The sequence below is a fragment of the Falco cherrug genome, chromosome 20, assembly GCF_023634085.1.
Source record: "Falco cherrug isolate bFalChe1 chromosome 20, bFalChe1.pri, whole genome shotgun sequence".
Taxonomy (NCBI): domain Eukaryota; kingdom Metazoa; phylum Chordata; class Aves; order Falconiformes; family Falconidae; genus Falco; species Falco cherrug.
Window position 1 is genome coordinate 1,712,261 of NC_073716.1, and position 13,555 is coordinate 1,725,815.

At 54.8% G+C, this 13,555-nt stretch overlaps 1 protein-coding gene across 1 annotated transcript in view; it reads right to left on the bottom strand.

The window, feature by feature from the left end:
• Window positions 1-1,199: 1,199 nt before the first annotated feature.
• Window positions 1,200-13,555, bottom strand: part of CRHR1 (corticotropin releasing hormone receptor 1) — a 29,524-nt gene continuing 17,168 nt past the window's right edge. The window contains exons 3-13 of the mRNA XM_005439423.3: window positions 12,813-12,932; window positions 11,533-11,618; window positions 10,359-10,465; window positions 9,842-9,962; window positions 9,422-9,575; window positions 9,108-9,168; window positions 8,166-8,238; window positions 6,915-7,000; window positions 5,033-5,168; window positions 4,792-4,833; window positions 1,200-3,621 (exon numbers count right to left, since the gene is read on the bottom strand). Coding sequence (XP_005439480.1) covers window positions 3,481-3,621; window positions 4,792-4,833; window positions 5,033-5,168; window positions 6,915-7,000; window positions 8,166-8,238; window positions 9,108-9,168; window positions 9,422-9,575; window positions 9,842-9,962; window positions 10,359-10,465; window positions 11,533-11,618; window positions 12,813-12,932 — 1,127 coding nt within the window. The 3' untranslated portion in view covers window positions 1,200-3,480. The remainder of the gene's footprint in view (window positions 3,622-4,791; window positions 4,834-5,032; window positions 5,169-6,914; window positions 7,001-8,165; window positions 8,239-9,107; window positions 9,169-9,421; window positions 9,576-9,841; window positions 9,963-10,358; window positions 10,466-11,532; window positions 11,619-12,812; window positions 12,933-13,555) is intronic.

The following is a 13,555-nucleotide window of genomic DNA, read 5'->3' on the forward strand; positions in this document are numbered from 1 at the left end:
ACATCTTGGGGCGGACAGCACTGAAAGCCACAGAGGAGCCCATCAGGCTATTAAACTGCCACAAGATTTCCTCTCCTTCCCCACTTCCCCCCCTTCCAGGATTGTTGCCAGCCTTGGAAGGTACAGAAAGGGTTAAACATCCAGAAGTGTGGCCAGCTGGACAGCAATGCCGTGTCTGAGCCAGGATGGAGGAAGAGGAATGATAGCCCAGCTTGGCTTTAAACATAAGCTGTACCCCCCTCCCCCATCCGATGGGTGTGATGCCCAGGGCAGTGGGGCTCTTGGTTTGCTGGGGCTGTATGTAGCACAGGGCACTTGGGACCCCGGTGGTAGGGCTGAGGCTGGGGAGTGACTCCAGGGCCAGACACAACCCCCATGGTGCATTTCATGTGTTCTTCAAATAAAGAAGCTAAATTAAATTCCATCCCTGTGTGGTGGAGAGGTTCCTGCGAGCCTGCCTCACTCCCAGCCTGGGATGTCCCATAGCACCACGAGGTCCCATCCTCGGGGTCCCGCTTGGCCTCTCCCACCCCCGAGAGCTGCCACGATAACCTCAAGGGTTAATGCAGGATTATCTCAAGAGGCTATAACCTCATCAAGAGTACAGGATTGGCAGGTCATTAATCTCAGAATTACTTGATAACTTTAAATACAATCATGTAATCAGCAGGAGCCTGTAATTATTATTTATGTGCATGGTACTTACCAAATTACAGCACTCTCCAAGGCTCGGTGTGATGAACAAATTAATTCTGCAACAGAAGAGCTTGACCAGAAAGATGTTTGTGTCTGAATTTCACTCGTAAACATTGATGTATGAAATGAAATTCGAGTTTAATTGGCCCTCCCTCCTACTGCGAAGCACATTACATTTTTATTCTGTGTTAGCTCAGCTGGCAAGAGGAGAACATCATGGAGAACCTGGAGTTTCTCTAGCCCTGATGGTACTTGTGTGGGAGACCCACACAGGGTGCTCCTCACCCCCCCTTAGACGAGATGGTGTTGATACCTTCAGGAGGAGCCTGTATCCCACCTCTGTACTATGGGCAGGAGCACTTAGGGTAGAAGAGGAGTCAAAAAAGCCCCCAGCTGCCCCAGGGACCTCTGTGGCCAGCGGGATGCTGAGCCCACTGCATCGTGAGATGGAGAGTGGCTGTGCTGGGGTTGTCTTTTCCAAACGATAAACATGCCCCAAAAGTCCTTGTGAGAGGAACTGAAGTAATTTTAATCAAACAAGGCTGAGAATACACACACTTCTCCAGCTACAGAAAGCAAAGTCATGTCAGTCAGAGCAGACCATCAAGAGGAGAAGGAAAAAACAGTGATGGGAATACAGATGATTCTGTTTGGGTTTTTTCTTTGGTTTTTTCAATTTCCAGCTTCTTTTCCATCAAAAATGACCCCGCTTTAGAAAAATCCAAATTGAACATGTAGCACATCACTTTTTGGTAACACCACTTATATGTATGGTGAAAAAAGCTTCCTGGGGCATTTCCCCTTCTCTGTAGCCACCAGCTGTTTATTAACTCCTACCAAAGCACCCAGCAGAGAAATCAAAGTGACCCACAGTGGGGACACACAAGTCTCCTCCTTGTAGGGCATCAGCAGAAAGTGGCTGTAAAGCTGGGAGCTGCCAGGTTCCCCATCGCGTAACACTGGGGGTCCTTTTCTCACCCACATGTTGGATAAGGGGCAGTTTCTGGGACTGGTGGTGATGGATGAACTTGTACAAGGACTGAAGGCCACCCCACGTGCAGGGGAGGGTCCTCGTTGTGGTCGCTGTCACACCGGGAGCTGTCGCTCTCAGCACGTTGTTGGAGGCGATGGGGTAGTTCTGGGTTTAGCTGCACAGTAACCATGCAGGTTGGAAATCTCAGTGGGAGGGAGAGAGGAGGAGTTTGCTTCAAACTATTGAACTTCTCAAACGTTTAAAGAAACTGGAGGTTTTTGCCTCTGCCTCCCTTTAATGAAAAAAAGAAAGATTTTATTCCTTTCTGGTGGTGTATCCTGAGGAAATCACAGAGTCCTACAATGTCAAAGATGCTTGAATCTCCCCAGGGCAGGAAATGTTTATGCCTGTTCTTTATAGTAGGGAAACTGAGGCACAGAAGTGTGAATGGACTCATGCCAGACCCTGTAGGGCTCCAGTGGCAAAATCCCTGGGATGCAGAGAGCAGACTTCGCTCTAACATCTCTGGCACCCTCCCCGTGCCTGAGCATCCCTAGACCTCATATGGAGTGGGGAAAACCTGGCTCCAAGGAGGCCAGGGCACAACCCTCCACTTGCATGGACCTCTCTGCTCAGCTCCTTTTGGACCACATGAAACAGGGCATCGGGGGTGGATCAGGGACTTGGCAGCTGCACAGGAGATGATCTGAGGTCCCTGGCATGGGGAGGGAAGTTGCTGCTCCTCCAAGGCACTTAATCCCAGCGTTGGGAATGATTTGGCCCCATCCCCTGTGTAAAAGCAAGGAGCAGCTTTGGCACCGAGCCCGCTTGCACAGGTAAAAGCAGGGCAGGGAGGAGGGGAGCAAAACCACGGCATGTCCCTACGGTAGCTGCCCCTGGGGAGCTCAGCCACTGCCTCACTGTGGAGGTCCCTCACCTTTCCATCCCCGAGCAGGGGCATGGGCCTGAGGGCCAGGGGCTTTGCAAAGACCTGCAGATCCATCTGGGCTGGACCAGACCATAGGATTAACTAAACCTCACGCCTTCCTTCAGACCAGACCACTACCATGTGGCTGTTCAGAGCCCCTGGGACCCATCCCCAACCCTAGCAAGGCTCCGTCCCCTCTCCCACCCCATTACTCTGCCTCACATCCTCGGTGTCGAGATGAGAAATGACCTGGTCAGACCAAGCGGCAGTTACAGGACATCCCAGGGATGCAGCAAGGTGCAGGGGAAGAGCTGGAAGGGCTCAAAGAACCCCGGTGGTACAAAAACACAGCCACATAAAGCAACATCTGAAATCAGTCCAGGGGCTCTTCATCCATCCCTCATCGACCCAGATGCCACCCCCAGCAGCATCCCATCATGCACTCACTGGAAGGCTGACACAGCTTCCCAAGGGATTAGCCCCATAAACTGTCCCAGCAATGTCCTAGTGTCCTGTCACCTCAAAGCAGTGACAAACTCAAGAGAGGCAGTGATGGGACATGGGGCATCATGCCCAGGATGGAAGCAGGCAGGGAGGCTGCTGCAACCTCTCTGGGCTGTCCTGGCTCCTTCTGCCACCCCAGCAGGTCACAGCGCTGCCAGGGAGATGACAAAGCAGCACCCCAGCTGTCCTGACCCACAGGGCTGCCCCAGCAAGGGGGACAGGAGCTTCTGCCGGGTTTCCCATATCCGCAGCGAGCTGGCGTGCCCTCTGCAAGACCAGTGGGTGCAGGCAGGACCTGGCCCCTGTGCTGCTCCGTGGCAGGGGTCCCATGCAGTGGGGACGCCAGCTCCCCCACCCCGTACGGCAGCTCCCTCCCCGCTCAGACAGCCGTGGACTGCTTGATGCTGTGGAAGCTGACGCGGGTCGGGGAGGTGGGGATGGACATGGCCCGAGCCACGCGGGCGCGGATGGAATGTTTGTCCTGCCATCGGTGCCACCGCTTCCGTACGGCTGATCGGACCTGGGGGAGTGAGACAGAGAAGGGGACATTAAGTCACCACACAGCTCTCTGAAGCTGTCCAGGGGCATCAGCCATCCCCAGTCTTTCAACCAAAAATGCTATCAAACCCCTGCCAAGTTCCCTGGGGGCAGGGAGGGTCCTGGGAGCCCCTGTCACCTCCGGGGACACCCAGCCTTGTTTGATGTGGTGCCCGTGAAATGCAGCCCTTGCAGTTGTGAAGAGAGATGAACCAAACTGACGGTGCCTTTGAGCACAAAATGGAAATGAAAAGAAGAAATAAATCTGAGCGGGGGCTCTGCAGGGAAGCCAGCACCTCACCCGCTGCATCGGATGCTGCAAGGGGCTAAGAGCGGTTTGAGCAACGGTTGGGAAAGTTTTATGGCTTGTCTGCTTCATACTAGTGGCATTTCTTCAATGTTAATTCTGCCCTACAACAGCCCACGTGCTTTGTATGGCAGGTAAATAGTGAAGAAATGCCTTTTCATCGACTGCAGCATGGGATGGCCCTGGGAGATGGGTGCTGGATGGTGCAGTTGGGTGAACACCAAAATCTGCCACCAGCCCAGCTGGAACTGAGAGATGACAGAGCATGAATTGCATGGTGTGACAGCCCTGGTCCCATCCCTTTTCCTCCTGCATCAATTGTATACTATTTGGTAACAAAGCAAGCTTGCCTGGAGCAAACTCTCCTGAGCCAGCAATGGTGCAAGAGCATTTGGTAGGAGGCAGAGGAAAGAGCTGCCCAAATAACTGGCCTCTGCTCTCACCTCCTTTGCTTTCTGCTGTCTGGGTTTTGGGTCGGAGCCTGGGAGGTGCCCTTGCCCATGTGCCAGGTACCCACATGTTTATGGGGACTGCCTTGGAGAAGGATTTCCTAGGGATGGGGGGACCCCTGGCTCTTCTGCTGCACCGAGTCACACAGATGCACCCCTAAAGCAGCTGTTCTTGGGGGTGGATTTCCCTCCTCCAGAGGAGGAGACTGCCAGTGTCCATTCCCCTCTGGGCACAGTCTCGTGCTGCAGGTATCCCTGGAGCCAGAGGTAAAGCACCAACGCTGACCAGCAAACGCCTTCAGCTGGGGAACTGGGTGCCAGCACCCTCCAAGCCCTGTGCAGGGGCTTGGATCTGCCTGCAAGGAAGAGTATAGACCCCCCAGCCCCCAGTGCTCACCTCGCTGTTCAAGAAGCAGTAGAAGACAGAGACGAAGAAGCCCTGCAAGGAGACAAGCTGGAGTCACTGTGGAGCTCCAGCCAGCAGGCACCCCAGGCTCAAAGGCTTTGGAGCAACCCCAGGGTTTGGGGCTGTCTGGTTTGGGGAGGGGGCAGAAGCAGGGCAAGGCATCAGCCAGGACAGGCTCCTCCACACCTCTTGGTGGGGGAACTGGGACGGGGACTGGTGCTGAGGACCATACCTGGAAGGACTCCAGAAAGGAGTTGAAGTAGATGAAGACAATCCTGGAGATCTCATCCTCCCCCGGGTTGACAAAGAACAGCATGTAGGTGATTCCCAGCAAGGGCAGCAGCACCAGCGTGGCCTTGACTGCTTTCCTGGGGAGAGAACATGGACCTGAGCTGCCGCAACATAGCCCTGGGCACCAGGAATCTCCCCATCCCACCCCCAGCACCAGCACGGCTGGGATGGGACCGGCTGGATCTGGGCAAACCAGTGACCGGGGGAGGACAGAGCAGAGCTGAGCTGTTTTCCAAAGTGATCCCCAAGTGACCGGGCTGGTGTGAGCACTGGGCACCTTCTGTGGCTTCTCCATCCACAAAAGGGCAGTGGGTAGCGAAGGCTTGACCTTGAGCTGGCGTGAAATGATTACTTGGCTGATCTAAGGCTCAATTTAAAAGGAATTAAGGGGGGTAAAATAATTCACACCCTTCAATATGGGTTTCTGGAAAACTCAGCTAATTAATTTGATATCTTTTTCTTGATAAGATTACAAGTGCAGTCTGTGGAAAGTAATATTGCTGGTACAAGAGTGAGGGAAGGATTTGGGCTTGGCATCTCATTCCTTTGGATTAAGGGACAAGAAATTTTGCTTAAAGATCCTGGTAACGGACAAATTCCAACATTAGCTGAACACAGGAAAAGTCATCCCTGGCAGGGCTGGGCTAGGCAGGGATGGGGCCTGGGACCTGTCCTGCATTGCTGGCCTGGAGGAGAACCACAGCCACTGACACAAACTGGCAGATGGCACAGAGGAGCTGGAAGTAACTGAGGACATGAGCATCTTCAGGCTGTCAAACTATGGGACAGCACATGCACCGGTGCACTTCTCCAGGGGAGCAGCCATGTAGCAGGGGATCCATCAGCTTTTCACCAAAAGCCGTCGCCTAAGGTGAGCAGGAGCCCTCCAGGGCTGTCCCTTGTCTAGTTTAAGCATGACTGAACAGTTTGTAAGTTTTTTCTGTCCCACAAAATGTTTATGGGAAATGAAAATGTTCTGCCCAAGGGTGAAAAATGTTCCCTGCCAAAATCAGGCAAATGCTGGAAACCCAAAAGTCTCTCAGAACTGCTGAGGCCAAGCAGCCTATTTCAATAGCCTTGATCTTTGCTCACCCCAAGCTGAATCCTTCATCCCAGCTCAATACTCCCAGATGAGGGAAGCTGGCATTTCCCAATGACAGCATCCAAATTTTTCCATTCTCAGCTGAAAAAGCCACCCTCAGCCCCAAACCTGCTTCTTTTACAGTACGATTCCCTGATTCCTGCCCAGAAAGCAATCCAGAGAGGAGCATTGAGGAAGACCAAGGTGTCTTCTCCTGTTCTGGGTACTTCAGATGGCTGCTCTGACTGTGCACCTCCCAAGTTGTCTGCAAAATATTCCCCAGCAGGGAAGGGTTAAACTTTCCTGCCCTGTGCTGCTGGGAGATTGCCTTCTCCTTGTGAGGAGGTGTTTGGGTGGCATCGATTCATTCCTCCTTCCTCAGCCTTTGCTTTGCTGCCAAGTGTGGTCCAGTTCTCACCTCTGTGCCAGGGTTTGCAGCTCCGAGCCCGGGCAGCTGCTCGGGTCCCACCACAACGGGCTTTTGCCAAGGGACTCTGCTCCCAGCGGCTGCCTTCGACGGCAGATCCAACCATCCACGTTCTCCATCACAAAGCTCTCACCGTCCAGGATTTTTGAACCAGATGCAATAGCCACATGCCTCCGAAAAGCATTTGAGGTGCTCTTCGCTGTCTCTCCATGCTCCCACCCCCTTGACATTTAGCTGACGGGGCTGTCCCTGTCCCCTGTAACCATGCTAAGGCAGTTTCTAGATCTGCTTTCTGCAGGGTCATCACGCTCTTACCTGTACTGGATTGTCTCTGACGTGGTTGAAGCCCGGAGCTTTGTCATGAGGATTCGGACGATGTTGAACAGAAAGATAAAGTTGATCTCGAAGGAAAGGGGCACCTGGTCAGTGTCTGCTCCCCCAGCCTTTCCTCCCGTTGCCGCAGCGGAGGGAACGGGCTGTGCCAGGGGGAATGGGAACGTTCCCTCTTGACCCTGACCTGCTGCCTTCCACGCACTGGATCAGGGCATCTGCGTTTATCGTTTTTAAAGCACTTTAGCAATAGCATTTAGGAGTGTTTTCAAGGGAGAGGGGCAGTAGGGCACGCCAGGAGGTGGGCAAAGAAGGGCAAACATTAAAGGAAGGGCTGAAGGTGAAAAAAATTGGAAGGGGAGGAGGAATAGAAGGCAGCCAAAGGGATTTTGGGAGAATGGCTGCCATCGCAGCAAGGAGCTGCTTGGCCACTCTCCCGGCTGCCGAACTGCTAATGAGGGCACAGGAAGGCAGCACTGGGAGCGGAGCACAATTGACACAGATTAGAAGTGGCCGGGCTACCTGATGGGCTGGGAAATGAGAAGACGCTCAATTATTCAGCGAGGCCGTTTGGTGCTGGTGATTAGCCCTCCTTTGGGTTTTCTCAGCACTGGGCAAGGAGGGAGGGAATGCTGTGGGACCTCGTGCATGGCTTTCCCCCTGCCAACACAGGTTGGACCCCTGCCACTACTGCGTGTGGCTTGCCACTGCTGCTCTTTGTCCCTTCCCAAAAGGGCAAAGCCCCAGCAAATTATGCTCCCTATAAGCCCTGGTTCAAGCATCGCTGCTTAGCCAAGGGACAGGAGAGATGTGATGTGGATCAGGGAATGGAGCTGAGGTCCCCAGGCTGCTGCGAATGCTTGGCAAAGCACCAACCTGCACCCAAAGCACCCAAAGCACCCTGCCAGGGCAGGGATGGAAGGACTTACTGGCACACGTGGGAGTCTGCCAATGGGAGCATCCCTATCCGAGGACTTTCTAGTCCACCCCAAGCCGGCAGGATCCGTGCCCGCTATTTCCCATCAGGGGTTAGGTGCCCAAACTGGTGAAGTTTGGGTGAGGGGAGCCGGGCTTGCAGGCCGAGCGGCATCACTGCTGTGGGGCTGTGTAACTGCCAGCAGCAGGGAGAAGCTCAGGAAGGGGGCAAGACCCTGTCTGGCAGCAGCTGCGTCCCATGTGAGGGGGAAGGACCCCATATTTAGAGGGGATTTAGCGAGCAGGGCGCTTTCCTCTTACCAGCAGCACCAGGATCATGGGACCTTGGTAAATGTAGTCGGTATAAATTCCCGCTCGCTTCCCAAACCAGCACCTGCGAGGCAAGGACAAGCGGTGTCAGGGACAAGCCATGTCGGGGACAAACCTGCAGCGTGAGCAACCTGGATTTACTCCTGCCCTCGCACACTCTCTGTAAGTCACTGTCCATGGGGTGAAAGCACTACAGCTTCAACTGCTGTAGCCCAGGAACGCGGTATATGGAGGCACATGCGGGTGTTCATGGGCTCCATGGGGATGTGGAACTGGTTATTGTAGAATGGGCAGGGACAACCTCACAGGCACACAGGTCTGGGCCGGCTCTGACCCCAGCAAATCCCACGGGAGCTCCCACACGTGTACCCGTGTCCTGGGAGCACCTTGTTGGGCTCTGTTAAATCGGTGCCATGCCTGCACGTAGCGCAGGGCTGCTGAAGTCAGGAGACAAAACTTGCCCTGGAAAACAAGACGAGCTGCCGCTCATCCAAATGGTCTCCTCTGAACTTCCCAGCCCGCCCGACAAACTCTCAGGTGTCTGTTAAGACCTCCATTAGCAAGTCCCTGTGAAAACGGCTCAGGTGGCGGTGTTTTGTATCTCTGCCCATAGATTAAATCCCAGCTCCATTTAGCAAACATGTTGTAGGAGCTCGGGCTTAATCTTGCCTTTTCCCCCTTAAACATCTCATTTGCCCTTTGAAGAGAAGAACGCAGCAGCAGGCAGCTGCAGGCAGGGCGGCAGAGAGCCTGAAGGTGGGATAAAGGAAAGAACAGAATAATATTACCTTTTTTTCCTCCCACCCTTTCCATGTACCCTGCCTTGTGCCAGCCCTTCCAGGCAGGATCCGTGCCTGCTGCAGCCCCTGGCACGACTGATCCCTGGGGAGCTGGGACAGGAAGGAGAAGGGGAATGAGAGCAATCAGGCTCACTTCTCGTTGTCGTAGTACAGCTTCCCGATGGCCCAGGCGACGATGATGGGAAAGGGGATACCTGCAGAGGAACATGCAGGTGAATCTCAGGGGTGCAACGTTGCCACCAAACTGTGCTGTAACAGGGATTCTCTCACAGAGGATAAACCATCGAGTGAGATGAATTGACCATGCAAATCCCATCCTCCTGCTCCCAGCAGCCTTTTTGCAGATATTTGGGTGAAAGAAGAGCTGGAGCAGAAGAGGGAGGTGGGCATCACCCATCACTCGACCCCTGCACACCCGGTGGGTGAAGGGTACATCCTGGCACTTACACCAGCCGATGCAGATGAACATCCACTTGCGGAGCTTGTCCGTGGAGTAGGTGAGCACGATGGCCGTGTGCAGGTAGCAGCCCTCACCGAACATCCAGAAGAAGTTGGTGACATGGAAGTAATTGTATGCAGCAGTGACCAAGCGGCACCAGACCTGCCAAGAGGGTTAGGAGGAGACACGGGGGCTGAAGAGAGGAGCTCTGTGTTACAGTGGTGAAACATGCACAAAGCAACACAGACCCCAGCACAGCAACTGAACCCATGATTCTCACAAGCCTGAGTTGTCCTGCAGCCACCAGGAAGCCCTGTTTGGCCCCTCAAGCTGCTTTTATGGCCTCATCTTTAGGATCCTCAAGCTCCCCACACACCCCAGCCACTCGGGGTGGGCTCCGACTGCCTGCCTGGCAAAGCTGCACCTACCACATTGCTCTCGTGCACCTCCGGGTTCATGGTGAGCTGCACCACGAACCACGTGGCATTGCGTAGGATGAAGGCTGTGATCAGGTTCCAGTGGATGATGTTCCTCAGGCACCGGATGCTCCTGGGGAGGGGGGGACAAGGGACCATCAGAGCATGGTGGGTGGCTGGGGGCCAGTCACATGTGGGCCGGGGGACACGGCTGTTTGTGGAGCTGCCTGTCTTTGCTGGGACCCCAGGGGTAAGCTGCTGGGGCTGTGCCCTGGGTAAGGTGGGCAGGATCAAGACCAGGAGGTGGAAGGCACCAAGGAGGACCCACTGCATCCATAGCAGAGTGTTTCAAAAGAGGAACAGGAGGAAAATAACCCTGAGATAGACATGATCCCTCCAGACTGGAGAGCAACAGCCATGGGGGAGGATATAGCAAAAGACAGGGGCTGGGTCCACCCCCAGCCTGTGGGGGTGATGTCTCTAGGCTCACCCCCCCAGCAGGAACATGGCAGCGGGTCGGGTCACTCACCGCAGGCGCATGAAGAGGACAAAGGCCACAAGGAGGGCCCCCAGCGAGACACAGTGCCCCAGGTAGTTGATGATGACAGCGATGTGGTAGTGCAGCTTGCTCTTCTTCTGGTGGGGGGAGATGGGAAGGGGGTCAGCAGCAGCCCTGGGTACCACCACAAACCCATCCCCTCTGGGAGCCCCACTGCAGATGCTGGGCCCTTTTTCAGAAAGCAACTGGAGCCCACCTGGTGCAGGGCAGTGGAGAAGGGCTGGAAGGGGACGGGGCTGGTTGGATGGGGCTAACGTGGGCAGGAGAGGCACCAACCTGGCCCTGGCAAAGGGCTCAAGCATTTCACATCCTACCCGTGCCAGGGCAGCTCACTGCTGCTGCCCCTACATCAGCCCGGCTCAGCACGGGACATCCCCAGCCCACCATCCGGGGAAACCCTGCTGTATCTGGTCCCAGCTCACTGGCAATGTGGCATCTGGTGTCTCGGTTCATTCCCAGTTGCCCTGAGGGCAGCCGAGAGGCTGGGATGAATTTGGGCAGAGGGAGCAGGGGATCTCAGGAAGGTGTGAGTGATAATTAAATTAATTGATTGCTCCTGCTGTTAGGCACTCATCCAACCTGTGAATTAGCAATTAACTGAGTGAGAAAACCATTCCTGGCAAGAGATATCAGCATCTTAAATACCAGAGGTGGTATCAGCTGCAAATGAACAGCCCATATCTCTTCTCCTCTGCTCTGAGGGGGGGCTTGACCTACTCAGGGGCTTATAATTCTTGTTCTCCATTTTTTTTATCCCTTTCAGCTTCCTAAACATCTCCTTTATTTCATTGCTGACAGGGAGGGTTGGGGTTTACACTGAGAGCTTGGGGCTGGGGGAGGCTGGTGGGGCTGGAGGGCACGCTGATCTGCACCCAGCAGCCCTGGGACCAGGAGACCTGACACTGCAAATCCTCTTGGATTTTTAACAGGGATGGAAACGGGCATGGCTTTAACTTTGGCAGGGAATAAAAATGCAAATCCAGAAAAGTGTGTGTCACATATACTGCATGCCACCTTTTATCTGGGGTGCTGCCACAGCCCACAGCTCCCTTGGGCTATTCCTGGGTGCTGTTGTTCTTCAAAACTCCATTGTCTGTCCCTCACCCTCCCCCAAGAGCCCAGCCAAGGGATACCGAAGTCCTACCTCTTCGCTGAGGATCTCCTGGCACTGGGAATAGTTGACCCGCACTGCCCAGCTCCCGTTAGCGAGGCATTCCCTGTAGCCATTATCTGAAAGAGAGCGTGTCCGTCGCACAAAGATGTGACCACCTGGTGGTTGTCACTAGTCAGGTGTCACTGGCATCAAACCAGTGGATTCTTTTCCTTTGAAGCCAGCTCAGGTTGCAACTGCAGAACCAAAGCCCTTGGACCATTTCAGACTCACTCAAGGGCTTTGGGTCTGCACCAGCTCTGCCCCTTGGCACTGGGGGACCCCGACACCTCCCACTGCCGAGATGCAGTGGGAGCAGCACTAGTTCCACTCTCCTTTTCCCCTCCTCTGTGCTGTTTGCTCAAGCCATCACGTGCCACCCTGCTAGCGCTGCTGCAGTGGCAGCATGAAGTTCTCACTTCTCTCCCTGCATTAGGAGCTTTTTTTGCCTCCCAGCCAGGATGGTGAGTGGTAAGGCTGTTTGGGAAGGAACAGCCACAGCAGCCCCGGGGCAGTATCCGATTAACGTCAACAGTGGGGTGATGCCAGCACTGGGACGATGCTGGGCTTCTGCTATTAACAGGAGAGACCATGAGCCTCATCAGGGTGATGGGATGGGACAGGGATGGCATTGGCTCTTAGGCAGGCAGAAGTATGGATTAATGCAAAGAGACTCGTGCAATGGCATAAGAAGTCCCACAAAGCAAGAGCTGCACGCATGCGATCTTCCACTGCTGCAAAGAAAGTGTCGGAGAGAGAAATAGATGTTTTCTGCAGGAAGCAAGATGTTTCTTTCAGCAAAAGCAGCACTTGCGTGGTCAGAAACTCAGCCATGTGCTAGGAATGGCTCTGGGCACTTTTCAGATGTCTTCACTTTGTCCCCAGCTCCCAGCACATCATTGGCAGTGACAATGCAGCCACCCGTGCCGGGAGGGGACGAGCCACGAGGTCCCCCAGTCCCTGCTCAGCTGGGTTGCCACCTCCAACAACAGGGCAGGCTCGCTCCTCTCCCCCTGTCCCCAAGATGGGGACACCAGCCCTGTCCCCCTTCGCAGGGGCATGTCCAGGACGTGCTGCTTGTAAAGCTGCTGCTCTGAAACCTCCCTCCCTGAAATTCAGGATATGAGGGTGGGCTTTTTTCTTTTTTGGCTGATGGATCCCACAGAGCCCCCGGGGGGCTCTGTACTCATGCCCCCACAGCCCCTGATGCACATGGCTGGCTGAACTCCCCCACCCTTCGCCCATCGTGTGCCCACCAGCGCTGGTCATCTTACTCGTGGTGTTGTACCGCACGCCATAGAAGTACTCGGGGCAGGGGCGAGCTACCAGCTGTCCCACCGCGCTCCGGGGCCAACACGTGCCGATCAGGTCTACCGAGGCGTTGCACTGGGGACCTGCAGGGAAAAAGGGTGGAGGGTTAGTGGTGGTCTGTGGGCCACCATGAGCCACCTCCAGGCTGTTGAAGGGCCAAGGTCTGCCAGGAGAGCTGGAGCTGTGGTCCTGGCTGAGCTGATGGGTTGTTGCAAGCTCGCCCCCCCGAAGACCCTCATGGCAGACACCAAATGGGGTCTGTGCCAAGGTTCCCCAAGGGCTGGTTGATCCATCCTGGCCATGACTATTGCCCTGGACCTGTCTGAGCCCCTGTAGTAAGCTCAGCTCTGGCACAAACCTGGTTTTCTGTCCTGGCTTCCCAAGTCAGCTTGGAGTTCCCTGCCTCTGGTCTTCCAGCCCTGCTCCTTTCTTCAACCATGGCTTTGGCATCCAGCCCCACAACAGCCAGCAATAAGCTAGATATTCCCTTTTCTCGTGGAGACTGCAGCCTGGTCTGACGCTGAGCTGGTGGGATGCTCCTTAGGGCCCCTCCAATTCTCTCACACCTCCTGGCTGCAGGAGCTCCTTCCTAGCGGTTCCTGTTGGTCTCTTCCAGCCTTTCCCAGGAAGAAAACTCCAAGTCTGCTGCTGCTATTTCAGATTTCAAGCAGGACTTGTGTGCTTTTCCCAGCTACACAAGTATGCT